This window comes from Balaenoptera ricei, chromosome 14 (genome assembly GCF_028023285.1).
Source record: "Balaenoptera ricei isolate mBalRic1 chromosome 14, mBalRic1.hap2, whole genome shotgun sequence".
In the NCBI taxonomy this organism is placed as follows: domain Eukaryota; kingdom Metazoa; phylum Chordata; class Mammalia; order Artiodactyla; family Balaenopteridae; genus Balaenoptera; species Balaenoptera ricei.
Genome location: NC_082652.1, coordinates 30,971,416 through 30,991,550, shown reverse-complemented (window position 1 = coordinate 30,991,550; position 20,135 = coordinate 30,971,416). Strand labels below are relative to the sequence as shown.

Genomic DNA, 20,135 nt, shown 5'->3' with positions numbered 1-20,135 from the left:
TTATCAAAATTTGGGGGTGGGAGGCAAGTTTACAATCTGCCTTAAATTGAACAGACTTACACTTTCTGTGGAGTTAGGTGTACTTTTCTAAAATCGGGCTCCTAAGTACCAGGGTGCACCTAAAAGAGCTGTATGTGATGAAGCCATCCATGGTCTGAGGATCATTGCTGGAAATCAGAAGATATAAGCACCCACCTGTCAAAGATTGTGTAGATACTTCACAACCAGAGAGTAATTGGCAATGCTTTTCCTCAGAATTGAAGTATATATACATTCTAAATGTGATTGATTTAAATACGTTCATCTGTATTTGAATCGTAGCTCCCATTCTTTCATGCCTTATACAGTGACTGCTTTGTGGGAAAATGTTGTATTTAGTTTTTGAGACACAAATAGGCTTATGAGCTAGTTCCCCAAGAAAAACAATTTTGTCTCTTCTCCTTAATATACTTAATTGGGATGTGACAATGTTGAGCTTTCTGTTTATTCTGACAAGACCTGGAAAGAAAGCACTGATTTTCATGATTATAAGACCGAGACGTTTCTATAATTCTAAAGATCCTCTGAACCTTGAAATAAAGAATATTGGATTGTTGAAAAGTCCATATCTGTTTTTTTTTAGTCTTAAATGAATCACCTGGATTTTTCTTTAAAAATCTCTTAAGGTGGCTGAGTGGAATTTCAAATCTATTAGTATAGATTGAGTATATGTGTCAGTATTCCTGTGTTTAAATTTTAAAATTCTGATCTGTCATTCAAACAAATAAGTACGTATTTCAGATACTGAAATTTGAAAAAGTACCTGACTTTTTCTAATATTACCGTATATGATCATTTTTTACTTATGACAGGTCAGAGGAAACAAGTTCTTCACAGGATAGATCCCAGATAGTCAGATTTGAATGCTTTCAACTCACACTTTGGGACATACTAATCTAAGATTTATGATTTTGAAGAATGGTATATAGTTATCTGTAACTTAGCTATCTTGCACCAGCTCCTGTTCAGTTACCTTCTTTTCCTGTCTCATGTGAAGCATGAACTCAGACAAATGGCTAAGGTAACTCAGAAAAAATAGAGTTCATACTGAATGCTAGTATCTAATTTGAATTTTTGCTTGAATATTTGGAGTATATCCAATTTGTTCTTTTCCAAAATGTAATAATTATATGTTTGCTCATTTGGCAGCATGGAATTTTAATAATGAATTCGTAAGTGTCTCACTTTCTTCTGTAAACTGAGTGTATATCACTTTAGAGCATATTCTTTTTTTTAGGAGGTCATTACAGGTATAGAGGAACACAGCTGATTTTTGCTTTTAATCTTAATCTAAATCTCACTGAATTTACTTTTTTTTTTTCTTTTAATTTTTTGGCTGCGCCTGTGCAGCATGCAGGATCTTAGTTCTCTGACCAGGTGTCCAACCTGCACCCCCTGCAGTGGAAGTGCAGAGTCTTAACCACTGGACCGCCAGGGAAGTCCTAGAGCATATTCTTCTTAAAAGATTGTATTAAAATGCAGTTGATATCAAAAATCAATAGTTTTGCAAATGAGAAAATAAAAGACAAAATTTTCCCAAAATTTTAGGAAGTATTTTAAGGATAGATACTGTGTATTTTTAATTTTGCTTCTTCTAATTACTAAACTCTACTTTTTTTCCTTAAAACAACTTTTCTACTTTCTTTAAAATTTTCACACTGTTAAATATTTTAATTTTGGACGAGAAGTACATTCATTATATTTAAAGATTTGTTAACTCAGATGGAAAACTATGAAAATAACAATTGTGGTTTCTCATTAAATCTGAGAACCAAAGCATACAGAATGTTATTAGGAGAAAGTATATGTTTCAGAAAAAAACAGGCTTCTCCAAAAGACCTATTTAGGGCTTTATAATACATTTAGTACGTTGGGTGAAACACTGCTGAAACTGGCTTTATACTAATTGGATCATTAATGATAATGAAATGAGAAATAAGAAAATAATATATTAGAACTATTAATAAAGGCTGACTTCAAAAATCTTGAAATTTTTTGTTTCTGTTATGTAAAATTTTGCGAATATCAACAAAATGGACATTTTAGGAGCTATTGAATTTTGAGTGATTTGTGGGCAGCAGAGTTTAAACATTAGGACCTCTAATTTTTCTAGGTCATTAGGATGCCAGTTTATCCTAATTAACTAAGTGGTACACTGCAAGTTTTTATGTCTTAAATTATAGTACAGTAATATTCAAATAATATCAAATTTTATTAGTTTCTTGAAAATTTTACCAGATCAATAAATGCTTATCTCCTGGAGTAGTCTAGCTGCTGGCCACATCTGCCTGAGAAAAACCACAATATTGACTACTAAGCCTTCTCTTCTTCCACTCATTTTTGCTGTTTCACGTTTATTTAAAATTTTTACTAATTTATTTAGTTTTGTAGCCCCTCTTTATACCACAAACCTGGATCAGTAAATCCCAGATATTGGTACAGGGTTTCCCAAGAAATACATGCCTAGACAGTTAATAGGCAGCTCATCTCACAGGGCCACTTGAATTAATTCCCAGAAAAGTCCTAAAGGAAGGAAGGAACAGACACCTGTATTTCTTTGACCCATGGAATCCAGTTCCATCTGAATTTTCTGTCACTTAATGGGGAATGCTGGCTCCATTTCCAGAGATTTGCCAAATAGCTAAGTCTGAGAGCTGACTTTATGATGGATCAAATCTCTTTGAAAAATCTTAAGACATTTTTGGATCTTTTCAGGATCTCTATTAACCATCCCCGGCCCCTTATCACACACATATAGAATCTTTAATTTGCTCAGTTTTAGCTTTGATTAATACTGTTCCATGTTCAGCTGTCCTATGACTGAAATAAAGTGATTTGGCGTTTTTTTTCAGTAATTACTCCGTGTGATATGCTTTGTTTTAAACACCTCCTTAGAAGATTGTACAGATTATTAGTGGAATTAGGGAGGTAATATGAAGGAACGTTGCTATATAAACTTACCAATAATAGAATAAAATTATAATGAATGAGGCATTTCAAAGATGTAAAACTAAGGATTGTTTGAAGTGTTATTTAATAGAACAAATCATTAAAAATTTTACTAGTACTAAATTTCCGAATGTTATTAATTTTCTGAAAATTACACAAGACTATTTTTTTCAAAGCATTCAGGAAGAAAATTGCTTATATAATAAAAGCCTAGTGCCTTTTGTCTGCCTATTGCAAGTTCCTCTGTTACCCTTGTTTCTCATAAACATGTATCATCTATTTTTAAGAAGTCTCCTTATGTTTTACTTTTGAGTGCTTACATTTGTTTCAGATTCTTACATATTTATTAATAATTCCAGAGAAAGAAGGTCCAGAAAAGAAGAAAACAAAAAAGGAAGCTGGAAATAAGAAGTCCACTCCAGTTAGCATTCTTTTTGGTTATCCACTCTCAGAGCGAAAGCAGATGGCACTTCTTATGCAGATGACAGCAAGAGACAACAGTCCAGGTGACACTTACCATCATCGAGTTCTTGTGTGTTCATAGTTTTCCTCACACTGTAGCTTTGTCTTGACAATTTTTTTTTTTAAAGTGCCAAACTGTATTTATTGTTTTATTTCTTTCTTTTTTTTTAAACATCTTTATTGAAGTATAATTGCTTTACAATGGTGTGTTAGTTTCTGCTTTATAACAAAGTGAATCAGTCATACATATACATATGTTCCCACATCTCCTCCCCCTTGCATCCCCCTCCCTCACACCCTCTGACAACTTTTTTTTTATAATGACTGTTTTTGGATTTATTTTTATTTTATTTACTTATTAATTTATTTTTGGCTGCATTGGGTCTTCATTGCTGTGTGCGGGCTTTCTCTAGTTGCAGTGAGCGGGGGCTACTCTTTGTTGTGATGTGCGGCCTTCTCATTGCGGTGGCTTATCTTGTTGCAGAGCACGGGCTCTAGGCACACAGGCTTCAGTAGTTGTGGCTCACAGGCTCTAGAGTGCAGGCTCAGTAGTTGTGGCACATGGGCTTAGTTGCTCCGCGGCATGTGGGATCTTCCCCGACCAGGGGTTGAACCCATGTCCCCTGCATTGGCAGGCGGATTCTTAACCACTGCGCCACCAGGGAAGTCCTTGACAATTATTTTTAACTACTTTAAATGTTTATCCTTTCTTGGATTTAATCAGTTTCTTATAACATAAGTTTGCAATTTTATATTTATTTGTGTGACAATTGTTTATGTCTGTATCATCCACTAGATGAAAAGCTATACACGGGCACGGATCTTTGCACTTAGTGGACATTCAGTGAATATTTGTCAGCTAAAATGAGTACAGTTGACACTTGAACAACAGGTTTGAACTGAGTGGGTCCACATATATGCAGATTTTTTTCAATAGTAAATATTGTACTACTGCATAATCCGTGGTTGGTTTATTTGCACATGCAGAACCGTGGATATGGAGGGCCAACTGTAAGTTGCACACGGATTCTCAAATGTGAGGAGGGTGGGTGCCCCTAATACCCGAGTTGTTCAGGGGTCAACTGTAATTTAGAATTGGGTCAGTCAACATGAGAAATCTGTTGCAGAACTGTGTGTGCTTTTACCTTACTGCAGAAATTTTTACCCTAGTTTCTGTAAAGCTGCTTCTGGGTTTATAGTTTACTTTTCAGTTCATTAGCACACTGCTGTAAGCTGGTAATCTTATCACATACTTTTAGAAGCAAGAGTGTAATTCATGTTTTAGTGTTTAAGATCTGCTAAAATTTATTTTAAAAGGAGGAATATCTGCAGTATACTATGTAAATTTATTTCATATTTCATTTCACACTTCCAGTTAAGGTGTTGTGCTACTTGTGTGTGTGTGTTTATTCGGGTAGTTTGCCCTCCAAAAATGATTAAAGATGGCTCACCAGCAGGATGAAAACGAAGAAGGAACAAACCAACTTGCTAACTTATTAAAAGGGGTTTAAAAAGTAGATAAAACCCAGACATCTGGACTGAGATAGTTATTACTACTGAGCATTGAATTTAGCTATGCATTCTGGTAGCTCACAACACAAAAATTTTAAGTTGTATAGTTCTCATTGACCAATACAAGAAGAAAGTAAATCACTTTTCTCTAGAGAAAAAAAATTTTTTGTTTTGGCTCTGACTTCAAGGCGTCTTTTTATGTAAGACTTTGGGTAACGTAACAGCCTGTTGAAATGCATTGAAAAGGACACAGTTTTTCTAGTGTACTTTCCCAGTGTTAGCTCTTTTTTTTAAAAATGGGACAACTTGGTAAAATTCTTAGAGTTTCTATATATCATAGTTTCCATTAAACATGAGTGTATCTATATCTCTCACTAATAAAAACATGTTAGGGCTTTCTGCTTTTTTAAGTAGGGCATGTTGTTTTGGTTATTCTTCTGCCTTTCCACCCACAACTGGGGAAAGAGTGTGGCCAAATTAAAGTTGTTTACGGTGTTAAACTTTAAATGTTTCTGTAAAATGTTGACTTTGAGTCGGACTTAATAGTTAGGTGGGGGGCTTCCCTGGTGGCACAGTGGTTGAGAATCTGCCTGCCAATGCAGGGGACACGGGTTCAAGCACTTGTCTGGGAAGATCCCACATGCCGCGGAGCAACTGGGCCCGTGAGCCACAACTACTGAGCCTGCGCGTCTGGAGCCCGTGCTACATAACAAGAGAGGCCACGATAGTGAGAGGCCCACGCACCGCGATGAAGAGTGGCCCCCGCTTGCCGCAACTAGAGAAAGCCTTCGCACAGAAACGAAGACCCAACACAGCCATAAATAAATAAATAAATAAAATTAAAAAAAAAAAAAAAGATGGGAAGACTTATTTTTTAAAACTGTTTTTTTAATACTATGAACCTCTATCCATAGAGTAAATTAAAGAATTAATACAGTAAGGCAAAAAAGCTAAAGTCCTCCCTCATTTCCAGTGATCTCCCCCCTTGAGAGGCGAGCACTATTAACAGTTTCTTATTTTCTAGAAAATTTCTAGATATAAACATGTAAACATATATCTTTTGTTGCTGTTCGTTTTTAAATATAAATAAGATTAATACTATAATACTGTTCTGCAGTTGGTTCTTTTCATTTAAAGGGTACATCAGTCATCTTTATTAATATATGTAGAACTAGAGTGGAGAGCTTTTGAAATATCAACCTGTTTGCCATCTTATAGATATGCTTGGAGTTTAGGGTTCATTGTTTTATCCATTACATAATTCATTTTCCATGTTTTTGTTTATTCTGATTGCCATTATGGATAGTACTACTGTTATTTTGTCTGTGTGTGTATCATTTTGGAATGGCTAAGAAATTTTATATGAATTAATTAATTCCTTGCAAGTTGTTTGAATTTTAAAATGTCCTTTTGTTTTTAAGAAGTTCAACCACTAATTTTCTAAATAAATAACTTGACTATAAATATTATAATAAGAATCATGTATTCATTCAACAAATATTGCGTGAGTACACTGTGTACCAAGAAGTCTTCTAAGCAGCCGAGATACAGTGATGAATTAGACAAGGTTCATGCTCTTCTGGAGTATACATTATAGAAATCCATAGATAGGAAACTGTTACTAACTGAATGTACTTTAAAATCCAAAAGGTAAATTTTAAACTTTTTCTTATTGAGAAAAGGATGATAATGCTTCAGTGCTCTAATCATGTCAGTTTGCAGGGAAATGATTATATGATGTCAGAAAATGATTTTCCATAGACTTTTTTTCTCTTAGAGCTGTTGTTTCTTTTAAATAGTTGTAAATTTTCAGAGTTAATTATTAACACTGTACATATGTCTTGAATCCTTAATTGATTAAGAAACTAGTTTTTTGTTTTGTTTTTTTTCCAGTTCTGAAGTGGGGAGGAGAGGACTTTGGGTGTCATCCAACTGAACTTTCTTGTTTTTGAGAAAGAAACTGGAACAAAAATCAAAAGATAGGAATCAAAGCAAAAGCAAAGCACTTTTTTTTCCTCTTTTATCACCCACTTTTTAAAGGCCTTTTTCTAGACTGTCCTTATTTCTCATAGATATTAAGCTTCATTTCATACTAAAATCATCTATGACCTTAATTTGCACCTAATATCAGAATAGAACTCCAGTAGTTTGAGTCAGAGGTGTGAACTCTAGCCTTCAATGTCATTTCATCTAGTTCTTGAAATAGTATCATAACATGCCATGAAAAACATGTTTTTTTGCAGTTTATCAAATTATTCATTAAGCAAACACTTTCACGGTGCATACTTGATAACTTTATTATCATTTTAAACCAATTCTGTGAATTGACAGAATAAAACTTTTTCCTTAATTGGCTCCTGCAATATTTGATAACCCTAAAGGAAGATCTACTACATGTAATTGGGTCAAATTATTAGTGTATCATCCAAGTCAAGTTTCAGGTTATTTGGGTGAGAAGATATTCCCCCTGTTAGCACGTTACCTATAAAAAACCTTTAAATGAATATACAAAATATTTAGCCTAGAACTTTTGTTAACTTTTCTCTTTCTTATAGATTCCACACCAAATCATCCATCACAAACAACACCAGCCCAAAAGAAAACTCCCAGTTCTTCATCTCGACAGAAAGATAAAGTTAATAAAAGAAATGAACGTGGTGAAACTCCTTTACACATGGCAGCTATTCGAGGAGATGTAAAACAAGTCAAAGAATTAATAAGTTTAGGGGCAAATGTGAATGTGAAAGATTTTGCAGGTAAGACTTGTAGTTAAAAACTAATACTCAGGAACTAAAATTCTGAGTTTATCATCTAAACAGATGCTGGTTACAATTTAATCTATATTCTTCATTCCTCTTTCTGAAATGAAAGAGTTCTAAAAGTATACTTTAATATAAAACTATTTTGGAGTGTATACCTAAAACCCTGATCTCTGCTACAGTTCCTTGTCAGTAATTACTCAAATACTTAAATATTAAACTTGCATTTTATTTGGCATATTACCATATAATTTTTTATCCAATTTAGGTTCTAGGTGAATCACAGTTAAATAATGTTTAAACCGTTTATTAGCTTGAGCACAAGGACTGTAAGAGAGTGGCAGTGTTGTTTCACACAGTAAAAGTATTGGGGAACAATGTAGAAATTCCCTTTAGTTTCACATACTACGGTACCCTACCCTCCCATCCCCCAGGTTCTTTCTTTTTCACAAAACTGTTGTTAACAATTTCGAGGCTGTCCTTTCTGTGCACTTGCAGGATCATATATACAATGAACGTTTATTTACATAGAGACTTTTTTAAAAAAAATCAAATCACTCTATCTGTGTTAGCCTATAGTTCTGCAATCTCCCCTTTTTACTAGTGTTGTACAGATATTTCTGTTGGTACATATAGGTGGTTCTACTTCATTCATTTCAACAGCCACATAATAGTGTATAGAATAGATTCCGTGGACAATACTTCAGTAACCCTCTTGTAGAAATATATTTGTGTATAGTTATGGAAGGATGATATTTCAGTAGAAAGGAAACTGCTAAATCAGAGGAGATGCATATTTAAAATTTTTTGAAAATCAGGCAAATGACCCTCCAAAAAATCTTTTATCAATTTACACTCCCATCAGGAGTATATGAAAGAGCCTTGGGTCGGGGGAAGACATAAATTAGGAGTTTGGGATTAACATATACTCATTACTATATATAAAATAGGTAAACAACAAGGACCTACTGTATAGCACAGGAAACTATATTCAATATCTTGTAATATTGAAAGACCCTAACAAGCTTATTTTGCCTTTTTCTACTCTTTTTCCATAGTTGAGATGATTGTTCTGAATTACAGCAAGTTGTTGGATAAGCTTAAATGTTTAGTACTTTTGTCAAATAATTTAGTCCCAATGGAAATAATATGATTGTGGATGAACCTTCTGTAAAATTGGTGGTTTTCTTAGGTACTTATTTCCAGTAACTTGTTCATCACTCCTTTTTCTTTCTGTACTGTGTGCATGTAGAATCAGTATGTCACACATGGTTATGTATCTAAAAAGCATATGTGTTGAATTAGTAGAAGTGAACCATATGTTCAATTAATATTGTAACTTTAGGTTGGACACCACTGCATGAAGCTTGCAATGTTGGATATTATGATGTTGCTAAGATACTTATAGCAGCTGGAGCAGATGTTAACACACAAGGATTGGATGACGACACTCCACTCCATGATTCTGCTAGTAGTGGGCACAGAGATGTGAGTATGATGGAAGGAGCAGTAATATACATCTTCAAAATATAAATTTAATCCAGTCATTTAATTCACTTCTTAGTCATACGATCTTGTGTCATATTTCACTCATTGCATGATCAGCTCATCTATATTATATTTTCCCTTTTTTCTACCTTCTAATTGCTAATTCCTATCATAGATTTAGCATTTTCTTTTCATAAAACCTGTTTAACTTGGTAATTAAACAACTTGGCAAATCTTTATTTAAAAGGCCATTCTACTGTCAGATAATTAGATGCAGCGATTAAAGCAGATTTTACTTAAAATTTTACATTGTCATGATGCCTTTTTTTAAGACTTATTAATATTTAATGATTCATCTATATATAACATCTGTTCCTGAATTTTAGCTGACATTATTATTCAGATGCTTATGTATATAATAATAAAGACATGATTTAAACAAACATGATTATATATGCTTGCAAATTTAATGGTATCTTTAAATATCAAGTTTAATTTGTTTTGATATAATATTATGAACCATTCTGGGTTTTAAATTCCATTTTCATTTTCAGTCTTTGGCATGTTGACATCAAAGCCTAACCAGTCTTTGTTGTAATGTAGCTTATGTTTTAAGTGTGTTTAATGCTTAGCTCCATTACTATAACCTGCTTACAGCCAGAGCAGATCAACCTGGGGCACTATTAGCAATGGTTCTAAAGTAGGATTTTGTTTATCACATAAGTAGTTTTTCTCTTTCATTTAATTTTAACTTCTATCAAAGAATACTTGTACATAGTTTAAAAAGTTGAAAAGTACTACTTAGCTTATAAAGATAGATAACTACCTGCTCCCTCCCATCCCTCTGCACTTCCCAGTACCTTTAACCAAAAGCAGCTCTTGTAGGTGTTTCTTCTAGTAGTTATCTCTTTATTTCTAACAAGATGGAAGCTATTTTGCTTTTTAAATTTTTAGTCACTAGTTATTGACCCCCTGCAAAGGGTTTTAATATATATTGCTTCTCAGAGATGCACAAATTTAATATAATTGTATTTTCTCTTGGATTTTTGTTTATTACCTTGGTTACTACACTGTTGTTCTGATTTTTCTTATTTAGTTTTCCATGTATCTATTTCTGTACTTCCTTACTCTCTCTGACATAACTCTAAAATGCCCCTGAATAAGGTCAAATACATTGATCAGTTTATTATGTTTGAGAATATCCTTGTATACAAGATATCTTGTATCCTGCTTTAATTGGGACTAGCTGCTCTCTAGATCTGTAGCATAGATGCTGTCCAGGGATTTGTTTTTGCCATTAATTTCATGTGAGATCCTCAGTCTCTTCATGAGATTTCCAGTCTCTGGCTGGAGTGGTTGTGAACCACATTACATTAACTTCTCACAGCAATATTTGTGTGTTTTCACTATGGGATAAGAAGTGTTGTAAATGCTTTCTTTATACGTATTAATTTTTTTCTAATATTTATTTATTTATGTTGGCTGTGCTGGGTCTTAGTTGTGGCACGCGGGATCTTTGTTGCAGCACGGGAGATCTTCGTTGTGGCCTGTGGACTTCTTAGTTGTGACATGCAGACTCTTAGTTGCAGCATGCGGGCTTCTTAGTTGTGGCATGAGAACTCAAATTAGTTGCGGCATGCATCAGGATCTAGTTCCCCCACCAGGGATCGAACCTGGGCCCCCTGCACTGGGAGCACAGAGTCTTACCCACTGGACCACCAGGGAAGTCCCAGTATTATTTTAATCATCACAGTAAATGAATAACCTTCTGGTGTTTCTTGTTGAAACTGTATGACCCATTGCATTCCAGTACCCTCAGCTTCTCCCAGAACATGGAGAAACAAAGACACAGGAGACACAAAGACAAAGACAAAGACACACTGGTCTAAGACACTCCCAAGTTTATTAAACTGATAGGAGTTCAAATTAAGGGACTAAAAAGGATAAATATCAGTGTTTTTTTTAAGACAAAGTGAGGTAATAATTCATTAATCTGGAAGAGTTGTTATTCAGTACACTGTCTCTCCTCTCTAGTGAATAACATAGAAGGATTTTGGTGGCCTCATACCTTTGTGCTGGAAAATTCCTTTTTTTTTCTCTTGTTAGCAGCAAACATTCTCTGCCTTATTTTCTTTTTTGACACAATAAAAATTTCAGTGTCATGGTGCCTGTTTTTTAAAAGCCACTTTAGTTGAGAAAAAAATGGAATTTGGAGTGAAGATAGATACGAATTCAATTCTGGGCTGGCCAGTTTCCCAAATGAGTGATCTCAAACAAGTTACTTTTTTCCTATCAACTTCCATTTTCTCATCTTTAAGTCACATAATAAATAATACCTGCCTAAAAGGGATATTTTGAAGGAAAAAAAAGACGCTGTGCACATAAATATACCTTGAAATCTAAAATGTTATAGAAATGTCAGAGGTCAAAGATTAAAAGGCTACTTTTATATTGCTATTTTTCAAATATACTGAGATATTTTGGAAATTAAAGATGCCATTTTTCTCATTTAAATCTTTCTATAAGGTATTTTTCATAATTCTCAAGTTATAATTTTGAAGAAAAATGTAGCCTATAACGTTATTTTTCCTAAACTGATCCTTGCTTACCATCGTTCCAGTCTTTTTTGCTCCCTTGACAATTCATACATACCTATGTGATAGCACTTACTATATTTTTTTTACTCATGTGCTTGTCTGTTTTCTTCATTGAATTTTGAGTCCCATGCATACATGATTTATGTTCTGGCTGTGCTATTTTAAATACTGTACTTACTGCCCTTTTTTTAAAAGCATCGTTGATAGTTTATCAAGCATGAATAGTTTTTCTTTAAATGTTGCATAAAAAGATTTCCTGATTTCTAAATGTAATGTTAAAGAACTATGCCTTATGAGTAAGACGTGTTTCTATGAATACAAGTTTCTAAATATGCACATTGCTGCAAAATATTTCCAGAAGCTGACCTTTGAGCTCATGTACTTACAAAGACTCAAACACTATTTCCAGTCTCCTTCCAGAAGGAGACTGGCATGCTATTTTCAAGAGATCTTTGCTTTTCCTCCTACCAACATGCCTAGGATAGTAGGAGTCACAATTCAGAGCTGTTGAGGGCTATTTTCTCCTTGTTCTTTTACTTGTCCCCAAGGAGGAGGAGGGAAATGAGATATACCAAAACCCATTGGTGTATATTTGTACCGTGTATTATGAGTCTCCACCAAAGAATTAGATTTCTTTCACTCAGTAACACTCATGACAACTTCAGCCATCCATAAAACATTTCTAAGGTAGGAGAAACAGATCTGTTCTAAATTGTTTCGAGTAAGAGAGGATTAACATAGCTTACTAAGAACCTAATCTTTGGCCTACCTTTCACAAATGTGTATTACTTCATAATATACATTCTTATAATAGCCCTATTCTTAGTTCTATTTTAGATACTACCTATGTTTATTTTCTTCTTGTCTCATCACTTTTACTTACTTCTAATTTGCTGTCTATGTTTTTTGGGTTTTTTTTAATTTTTTTATTTATTTATTTTGACTGTGCCGGGTCTTAGTTGTGGCACACAGGATCTTCACTGAGGCATGTTTAGTTGCGGCATGTGGGATCTTTAGTTGTGGCATGAGGACTTCTTAGTTGAGGCATACGAACTCGTAGTTGTGGCATGCATGTGGGGTCTAGTTCCCCGACCAGGGATTGAACCCAGGCCCCCTGCACTGGGAGCACAGAGTCTTACCCACTGGACCACCAGGGAAGTCCTGCTGCCTGCTCGTTTTAAGCAACTTTAAGTTACTTTAAATTCTTTTTAGAATAAATAATTTTTTGCAAATGAGAATGATCTGTAAAGTATTGGTTATTTAGGTTAGGGTTATTGTAGCATGTTTGAATGAACCAACTGTCTAAACATAGTCAGGAATAAATTTTTTTCATATTTATTTATTTATTTTTGGCTGCATAGGGTCTTAGTTGCAGCACACGGGATCTTTCATTGTGGCGCGTGGGCTTCTCTCTAGTTGTGGCATGTGGGCTCAGTAGTTGCGGCACACGGGCTCTCTAGTTGTGGCGTGTGGGCTCCAGAGCATATGGGCTCTGTTGCAGCATGCGGGCTTAGTTGCCCTGTGGCATATGGGATCTTAGTTCTCCGACCAGGGATTTAACCCTCATCCCCTGCATTGGAAGGCGGATTCTTAACCACTGGGCCACCAGGGAAGTCCCAGGAATAAATATTTTTTGATTATTTCCTGACAGGTATAGAAAGCGTTCAGTAGTATCAAGATCCTTCTGTTTTCTCATTCTAGGACTCTAACCGAAGGAAATAAGCCTAAAAATGGGGGGAAAAGTTTCAACTTATAAAGGTGTTCACTATAGCATTATTTATAATAACTAAAAGTTTTTAACTTCAGTTACCTTCTCAAACCCCTAAAAGGGGAGATTTTAAAGGACACAGTCCCACAAGGATAAAGAACAGAAGAAACAAGAAAACCAATATTTTGGGAGATAGAAATTTGAGGAATGAGTGGTGACTACATAGAACAGGGTTTGGCAAACTTTTTCTGTAGAGGGCCAGATAGTAAATATTGTGGGTTTTGCAGGCTGCATGCCACCTCCACTGACCCTCCTCCCTTCTCCCTCTCTCTCTGCTTCCTGTTTCCTCCTATGTATTTCTCCTTTATCAATTCTTTTTGAAGTATTTTATAAGAATATAAAAACTATTCTTAGTCAGCAGGCCAGATTTGGCCTACAGACCAAATTTACCAGCTCCTGATTTTAAAAATCCAAGAAAATTGAAAGCAAAGCCATTTCAACACAGAATCCCAGAAAAACTGAAGCTCAGCAATTGATGTCTGGGTTCATCTGGAGGTGCCCATTGAATAAGACTGAAAATAAGAGGATTGAATCAAACTGGTTTTTTACCCTCATATTCCCTTCCTAACCCTTCACAACTATATGACGGCACATTTCTCTGGCAGATGATTGGAGGTTTATTTCCTGACAAGTATAAACCATACCATCTGGACTGACATACCACAAGAGTAGTTGGGAGTAAGGATTAAATGTAAGCTAATTAAGTAAAACATACTGAACATTAAGACCTCAGTCAACCAGAATGCTGACAGTTAAGGCTTATAGTTCTAGGGCAGTAATTGAAAGATTTCTCAATAGAAAAGTGAACTAGCCAAGAGGGGGTTCTGATGAAATGGCCCAGTCATGTCACACTAGCACAAGATCCATCTGTCAATAGATCGTACCTATGCCTAAAAAACTTTAAGCAAGTCTTTTAGTGCCTTACTCTTTTTTTTTTTTTTTAATTTGTTTTTGGCTGCATTGGGTCTTCATTGCTGCTCATGGGCTTTCTCTAGTTGCGGCGAGTGGGGACTACTCTTCATTGCGGTGAGCGGGCTTCTCATTGCGGTGGCTTCTTTTGTTGTGGAGCACGGGCTCTAGGCGCACAGGCTCAGTACTTGTGGCTCACGTGCTCTAGTGCACAGGCTCAGTACTTGTGGCACATGGGCTTAGCTGTTTCGCAGCATGTGGGATCTTCCCGGACCAGGGCTCGAACCCGTGTCCCCTGCATTGGCAGGCAAACTCCCAACCACTGCGCCACCAGGGAAGTCCCTAGTACTTTACTCTTAAATGTGGACAGTCAGTGATCACCTGACCTTTGAGAAAGGTCTCTAATATGGAAGGCAAAGAGCAGAACAAGCAAATAGAAAAGTAGAAATGTGGAGGACATGATAAGGCCAAGAGAAACTTCAAAAAAAAAAAAAAAAAAAGAAAGAAAGAAACACATTACCTTCCCCAAAGAGATGAGAGTTTCTTGTAGCCATGAAACAAAAACTGAAGGGTTGCTAAATAAGGAACAGTTAACAAATTTAAAAATAAAAACAAAAAAAGCTCTTGGAAATAAATAATATGGTAACAGAAATGAAAAATGGAGTATGGAGGGTTAAAGATAAAGTTGAGGAAATCTCCAAGAAACTAGGAAACAAAAGGTGGAGGAGGGGAAATGAGAAAAAAGAAGATTAATTCAGGAGATTCAGTATTATCTTAACAAGAGTTCTTAGAAGACAGAACAGTGAAAACATAGGACATTATCAAATAAATAAAACCAGGAATTTTCTCAGAACTGAAGGAACGTGGATCTTCAGATTGAAAGAGCAATTGAATGCTCAGCTCAATGGATGTTAAAAGACCAAGATCAAAATTCATTATCCTGAGATTTCAGAACAATAGAGGCAAAGAATGTCCTCAAGCGTACTGAGAGAAAAAGCAAGTTCCATATAAAGGTAAAAAATCAGAATGGCATCAGACTTCAATAACAATACTAGAATCTAGAAGATAATGATGATGCCTTCAAAACTGGAAAATTATTCTATATCAAGAGTAAATATTAATCAAGTGAGGACAGAATAAAGGTATTTTCTGACATGGAAAAATCTCAGCATATTTACTGTTTCTTAGGAATCTCCTGGAGATGGTGTTTCAACAAAATGAGGGAGTGAACCAAAAAAGATAAGGTCTAAAGAATCCACAGAATATAGGGAAGGCTATTTCTAGGATGATAGGATAAACGGAGATGCCAAGATGACAACTGGGAAGCAAATCTAGACAGCAACCAGTCCATCTTAGAGCAAGTTAGAAAGCTTGGAGAAAGGAGTTAAACAAAAAAATGGTGGTATATTGAATTGAAGAGATCTGTACTTGTAGCAGAATGGGGAATGAATTAAAGATGAGTATGTAGAAAAACGAGTAAGTGAAAAGTCAAGATAATTAACTCTCTGGGATAAAATTAACTTGTGTAAGAATGGAAATTTTGTCATGGTGTACTACTTGGTTCAACATTTATATTTATCATAATGACACACAAAAAAATAATATGTCTATCTTGGAAAGTTAGGAGGAGGGAGAAGTGGATGTTTATGGGAGGAGAGAGATGGAGTTGTTAAGAGAGAGCTGAATTGTTTTCCATTGTAAGACAGTAGGCAGTGCCTAAAACTGAAAAATACGGAAGCAGCACACTAAGTATGTTACTTAAGTATATGAACATAAATATCAGGGACGATTGTTCTTCACCAGCAGCCTTGAAAAGCCGTTTGATCTTTTAAAATCATAAACATGTAATTTGATAAAAATTAGTAAACAAAAAGGGAAATTAAATATTAACAGTTGAGATCATGCGTAATTTGTTTTCTTTATACGTTCTTAAATTTCAGGTATTCTGTATTGATGGTTTATTCTTTGGTAGTCTAGAAAAGATTTTTCATTATTCACTGTGAATCTTTATTATTCTTAAATACTTTCATTTGTTAGAAGTTCCTAATTTATAGCATCCTGTTTAATATTGCTTCTTTAAAAAGACATGATAGGACTTCCCTGGTGGTGCAGTGGTTGAGAATCTGCCCGCTAATGCAGGGGACACGGGTTCGAGCCCTGGTCTGGGAAGATCCCACATGCCGCGAAGCAACTAGGCCCGTGAGCCACAATTACTGAGCCTGCACGTCTGGAGCCTGTGCTCCGCAACAAGAGAGGCCGCGATAATGAGAGGCCCGCGCACTGCGATGAAGAGTGGCCCCCGCTTGCCGCAACTAGAGAAAACCCTCGCACAGAAACGAAGACCCAACACAGCCAAAAATAAATAAATAAATAAATAAAAAAGATCTCACATGAAGTTTATGGTCTAGGATAAGGGGAGAAATGTGTTAATAAATTATAGTATAGATTTACCTATGATAGAACACACTCATGTCACTGGAAGTAGAAGCTCAAAACAAGAAGAGATGTTAGGGAAGCAGAATTAATAATACTTGGCCACCTATTTGACATAGAGTATGAGTGAAAAACGAGAATGTGATGACTCCCAGCTTTCTGGTTTCAGTGACTGGGTATACTTTGGTGCCAGTCACTGAGAATGGAAACAAATAAAAGATAAGGGTGTACGTTTAATGAACTCTGGGACCTATTGGTTTCAGCTTTTGTATTGAAATACAGTATATCCAAAGAATATTTGGATATTTGATTTTGAAGCTCAAGAAAAAGGCTGAGAAAGAGCAAGCCCAAGAATGAAAATGAATGAGTGGATTGCTTAATCGTCATCGCATTCAGAGTGGGTGAGCTCTCCACGGAGATGATGTAGACCAGAGCATGAATCAAGTGAATCAAGGACAGAGCCCTAGGGAAACAATCTATGGCTTAGATATTTACAGATCTTAGGAGACTCATTTCATTGGACTGACGGTAACATAATTGTAGGTAGAAGAGCGAAGGGCCAATAAGAAAAAAGTAGTCAAGGCCCCAAGGGTGAACATCTTTTTAGGAACTTGACTGTAAAGGAAAGAAGAGAGATTTAGCTAGAGGAGGGGAGTATAGGTGTGAGCAGTTGCTTTTTTTTAACCTGTGTTTCATTTCTTTATTGCCATTATTTTAAGGCAAAAGAGACATGAACTGGGAAGATTGGCTTTTAGAAAGGAGCCAATCGAAAAAGAGGTAAGAAATATAGAAAGGAAGAGGAATAAGGAGCAACAAACAAATGAAGTGATGACTAACCAGTCGCATCTTGGTTTGTGGAGCCCAAAGCTTATGAAATTAGTGAGGGCAGGGTTCTTTAAGAAATGAATAAAAAATTAGATATAGGGCCATGTAAGGGGACCATGAAAATGAGAGGCCTTGAAGTTTAAGCTATAGTAGATTTAAGTAAACCCATGTCAGTTAGTGATAGTTTAAATCCCAGAATGATGGGGAACAGGTGATTAAGAGCATTGGTAGCGATGGTAGCCTGAAACAGAGGGGAGATACTTCTTTTGAGACTTCCTGTAGCCTGTACATTCCAAGAGGCCAGGGAGCTTTATACTCTTGTTCATTGATTTATCTGAAGAACTTGGAGCAGTGCTTGTTAATAGGTACTCAGTAAATATTTGTCAAATGTATGATGAAACAGGAAGAAAAATAATGAGATTAAGTGCTAAAATAGCCCAGCTTAAATTTTGAGGAGCAAATTTCTTTGTAGTAGATACGATCAGAAGGGGGATGGCGATGAAAATGGAACTTGAGAGTAATTATGATTTAGAATAGACACTGAGGAATGGAGGCAGAGGAGATGAAGCAGGAGGATATTATGAGTGTGATCAAGAGGAAAATGGTTGAAATAATGCAGTCTACGAAAGGACTGAGTCTTCCTACTGTTTAATGTTGCAGATAGTGAAACTGCTACTTCGTCATGGTGGAAATCCATTTCAAGCTAATAAACATGGGGAGCGTCCAGTGGATGTAGCAGAAACAGAGGAGTTGGAATTGCTGCTAAAAAGAGAGGTGCCTTTATCTGATGATGATGAGAGTTACACAGGTTTGTTCCACATGATCTACATTCACCTGTTTGACCTGATATTTAGTAGAATATTCTACTTCTGCTTTATAATACCTAAAATGTTGAGTACCTTAGGTAATGCTATCTAGCTATTAAGAATGGTGAATTTAGTAACCTAAATTTAGGTGTTTGCTACATGTCCTCTGTGTAAATGGAGTCATAATGCTCTCGCCCTATTTCTGTGATTTCTTTTTCCCCACAGATTGCTGATGTTACATTCAAGCCTATTGCAGCCTCTCTCCCCATTAATAGCTACCACCACTGCTATACACTACCACCACTAGCTATCCCACATCTGAGTTCTTTTAATTATTTTATAAGTTAGAGCACCACTAACCAAACTTCCTGGCATTAATGAGTCATCTTTGCATTTTTATTTTTGCAGTTTAGGTGGTTGAACTCTGGTCATTGTTGTAAAATACAGGCACAGTTTTACAGTCACAGTTTTAAAAAGGAAAGACCCGAAAAGAATATTTCATAAAACTTTTGGCATACTCAGAGTTTAAAAAAATAAACATAAACAATTAAAAATATATAAGAAAGTCTTTTATGTACAGATTGGAAGGTTTCACCATGTTTCAGGCAAAAATCAATGGAAAACAATTTAATAAGTCTCATAACTGGCCATATCTTTACAAAATTGTAAACAATTCCTATAAGCAATTAGGTAATAATACTACTTTTATATATTATTTATAAATAAAATGAAACCATACTCATTTAATCTCAGCCATTGCCAGAGGGCAATAGGACAACATCTGTACTTTTAAAAGAGAAAGGTCTACCATTTACTTTTTTTTTTTATTGAGGTATAATTGACATATAATATCGTATTAGTTTCACATGTACAACATAATGATTTGTATACACTGAAATATGGTCACTGCAATAAGTCTAGTTAGTAATGGTCACCATATGTAGTTACAAAGTTTTTTCTTTCTTGCTTGTAATGAGGACTTTTAAGATCTACTCTCTTAGCAGCTTTCAAATGTGCAATGCGGTGTTAAGTACAGTCACCATGTACAGTACATCCTCATGACTTATTTATTTTATAACTGGAAGTTTGTACCTTATGACCGCCTTCACGCATTTAACCCACCCCCCATCTCTGACAACCACCAGTCTGTTCTCTGTATGGATGAGCTTGGTTTTTGTTTGTTTTTTAGACTACACGTGTGAGATCATAGAGTATTTGTCTTTCCCTGTCTGACTTATTTCACTTAGCATAATGACCTCAGGGTCCATCCATATTGTCTCAAATGACAATATTGTGTTCTTTTTTATGGCTGAATAATATTTCATTGTGTATATGTACCACATCTTCTTTATCCATTTATGCATTGATGGACACTTAGGTTGTTTCCATATCTCGGCTATTGGAAATAATGCTGCAGTGATCGTGGAGGTACATATATTTTTTCGAATTGGTGTTTTCATTTTCTTTGGATAAATAACCAGAGGTGGAATTGGTGGATTACATGGTAGTTCTATTTTTCATTTTTTGAGGAACCTCCATCCTATTTTTTTATAGTGGCTACACCAATTTACATTCCCACCAGTGGTGC

General features: G+C 35.5%; 1 protein-coding gene across 4 annotated transcripts in view; it reads left to right on the top strand.

The window, feature by feature from the left end:
- The window catches only part of ANKRD12 (ankyrin repeat domain 12), a 111,880-nt gene that overhangs the window by 48,293 nt on the left and 43,452 nt on the right, over nt 1-20,135 (top strand). For all 4 annotated transcript variants that reach the window (XM_059895554.1, XM_059895552.1, XM_059895555.1 and 1 more), the window contains 4 exons: nt 3,348-3,494; nt 7,518-7,718; nt 9,067-9,209; nt 18,402-18,549. In XM_059895554.1, coding sequence (XP_059751537.1) covers nt 3,348-3,494; nt 7,518-7,718; nt 9,067-9,209; nt 18,402-18,549 — 639 coding nt within the window. The remainder of the gene's footprint in view (nt 1-3,347; nt 3,495-7,517; nt 7,719-9,066; nt 9,210-18,401; nt 18,550-20,135) is intronic.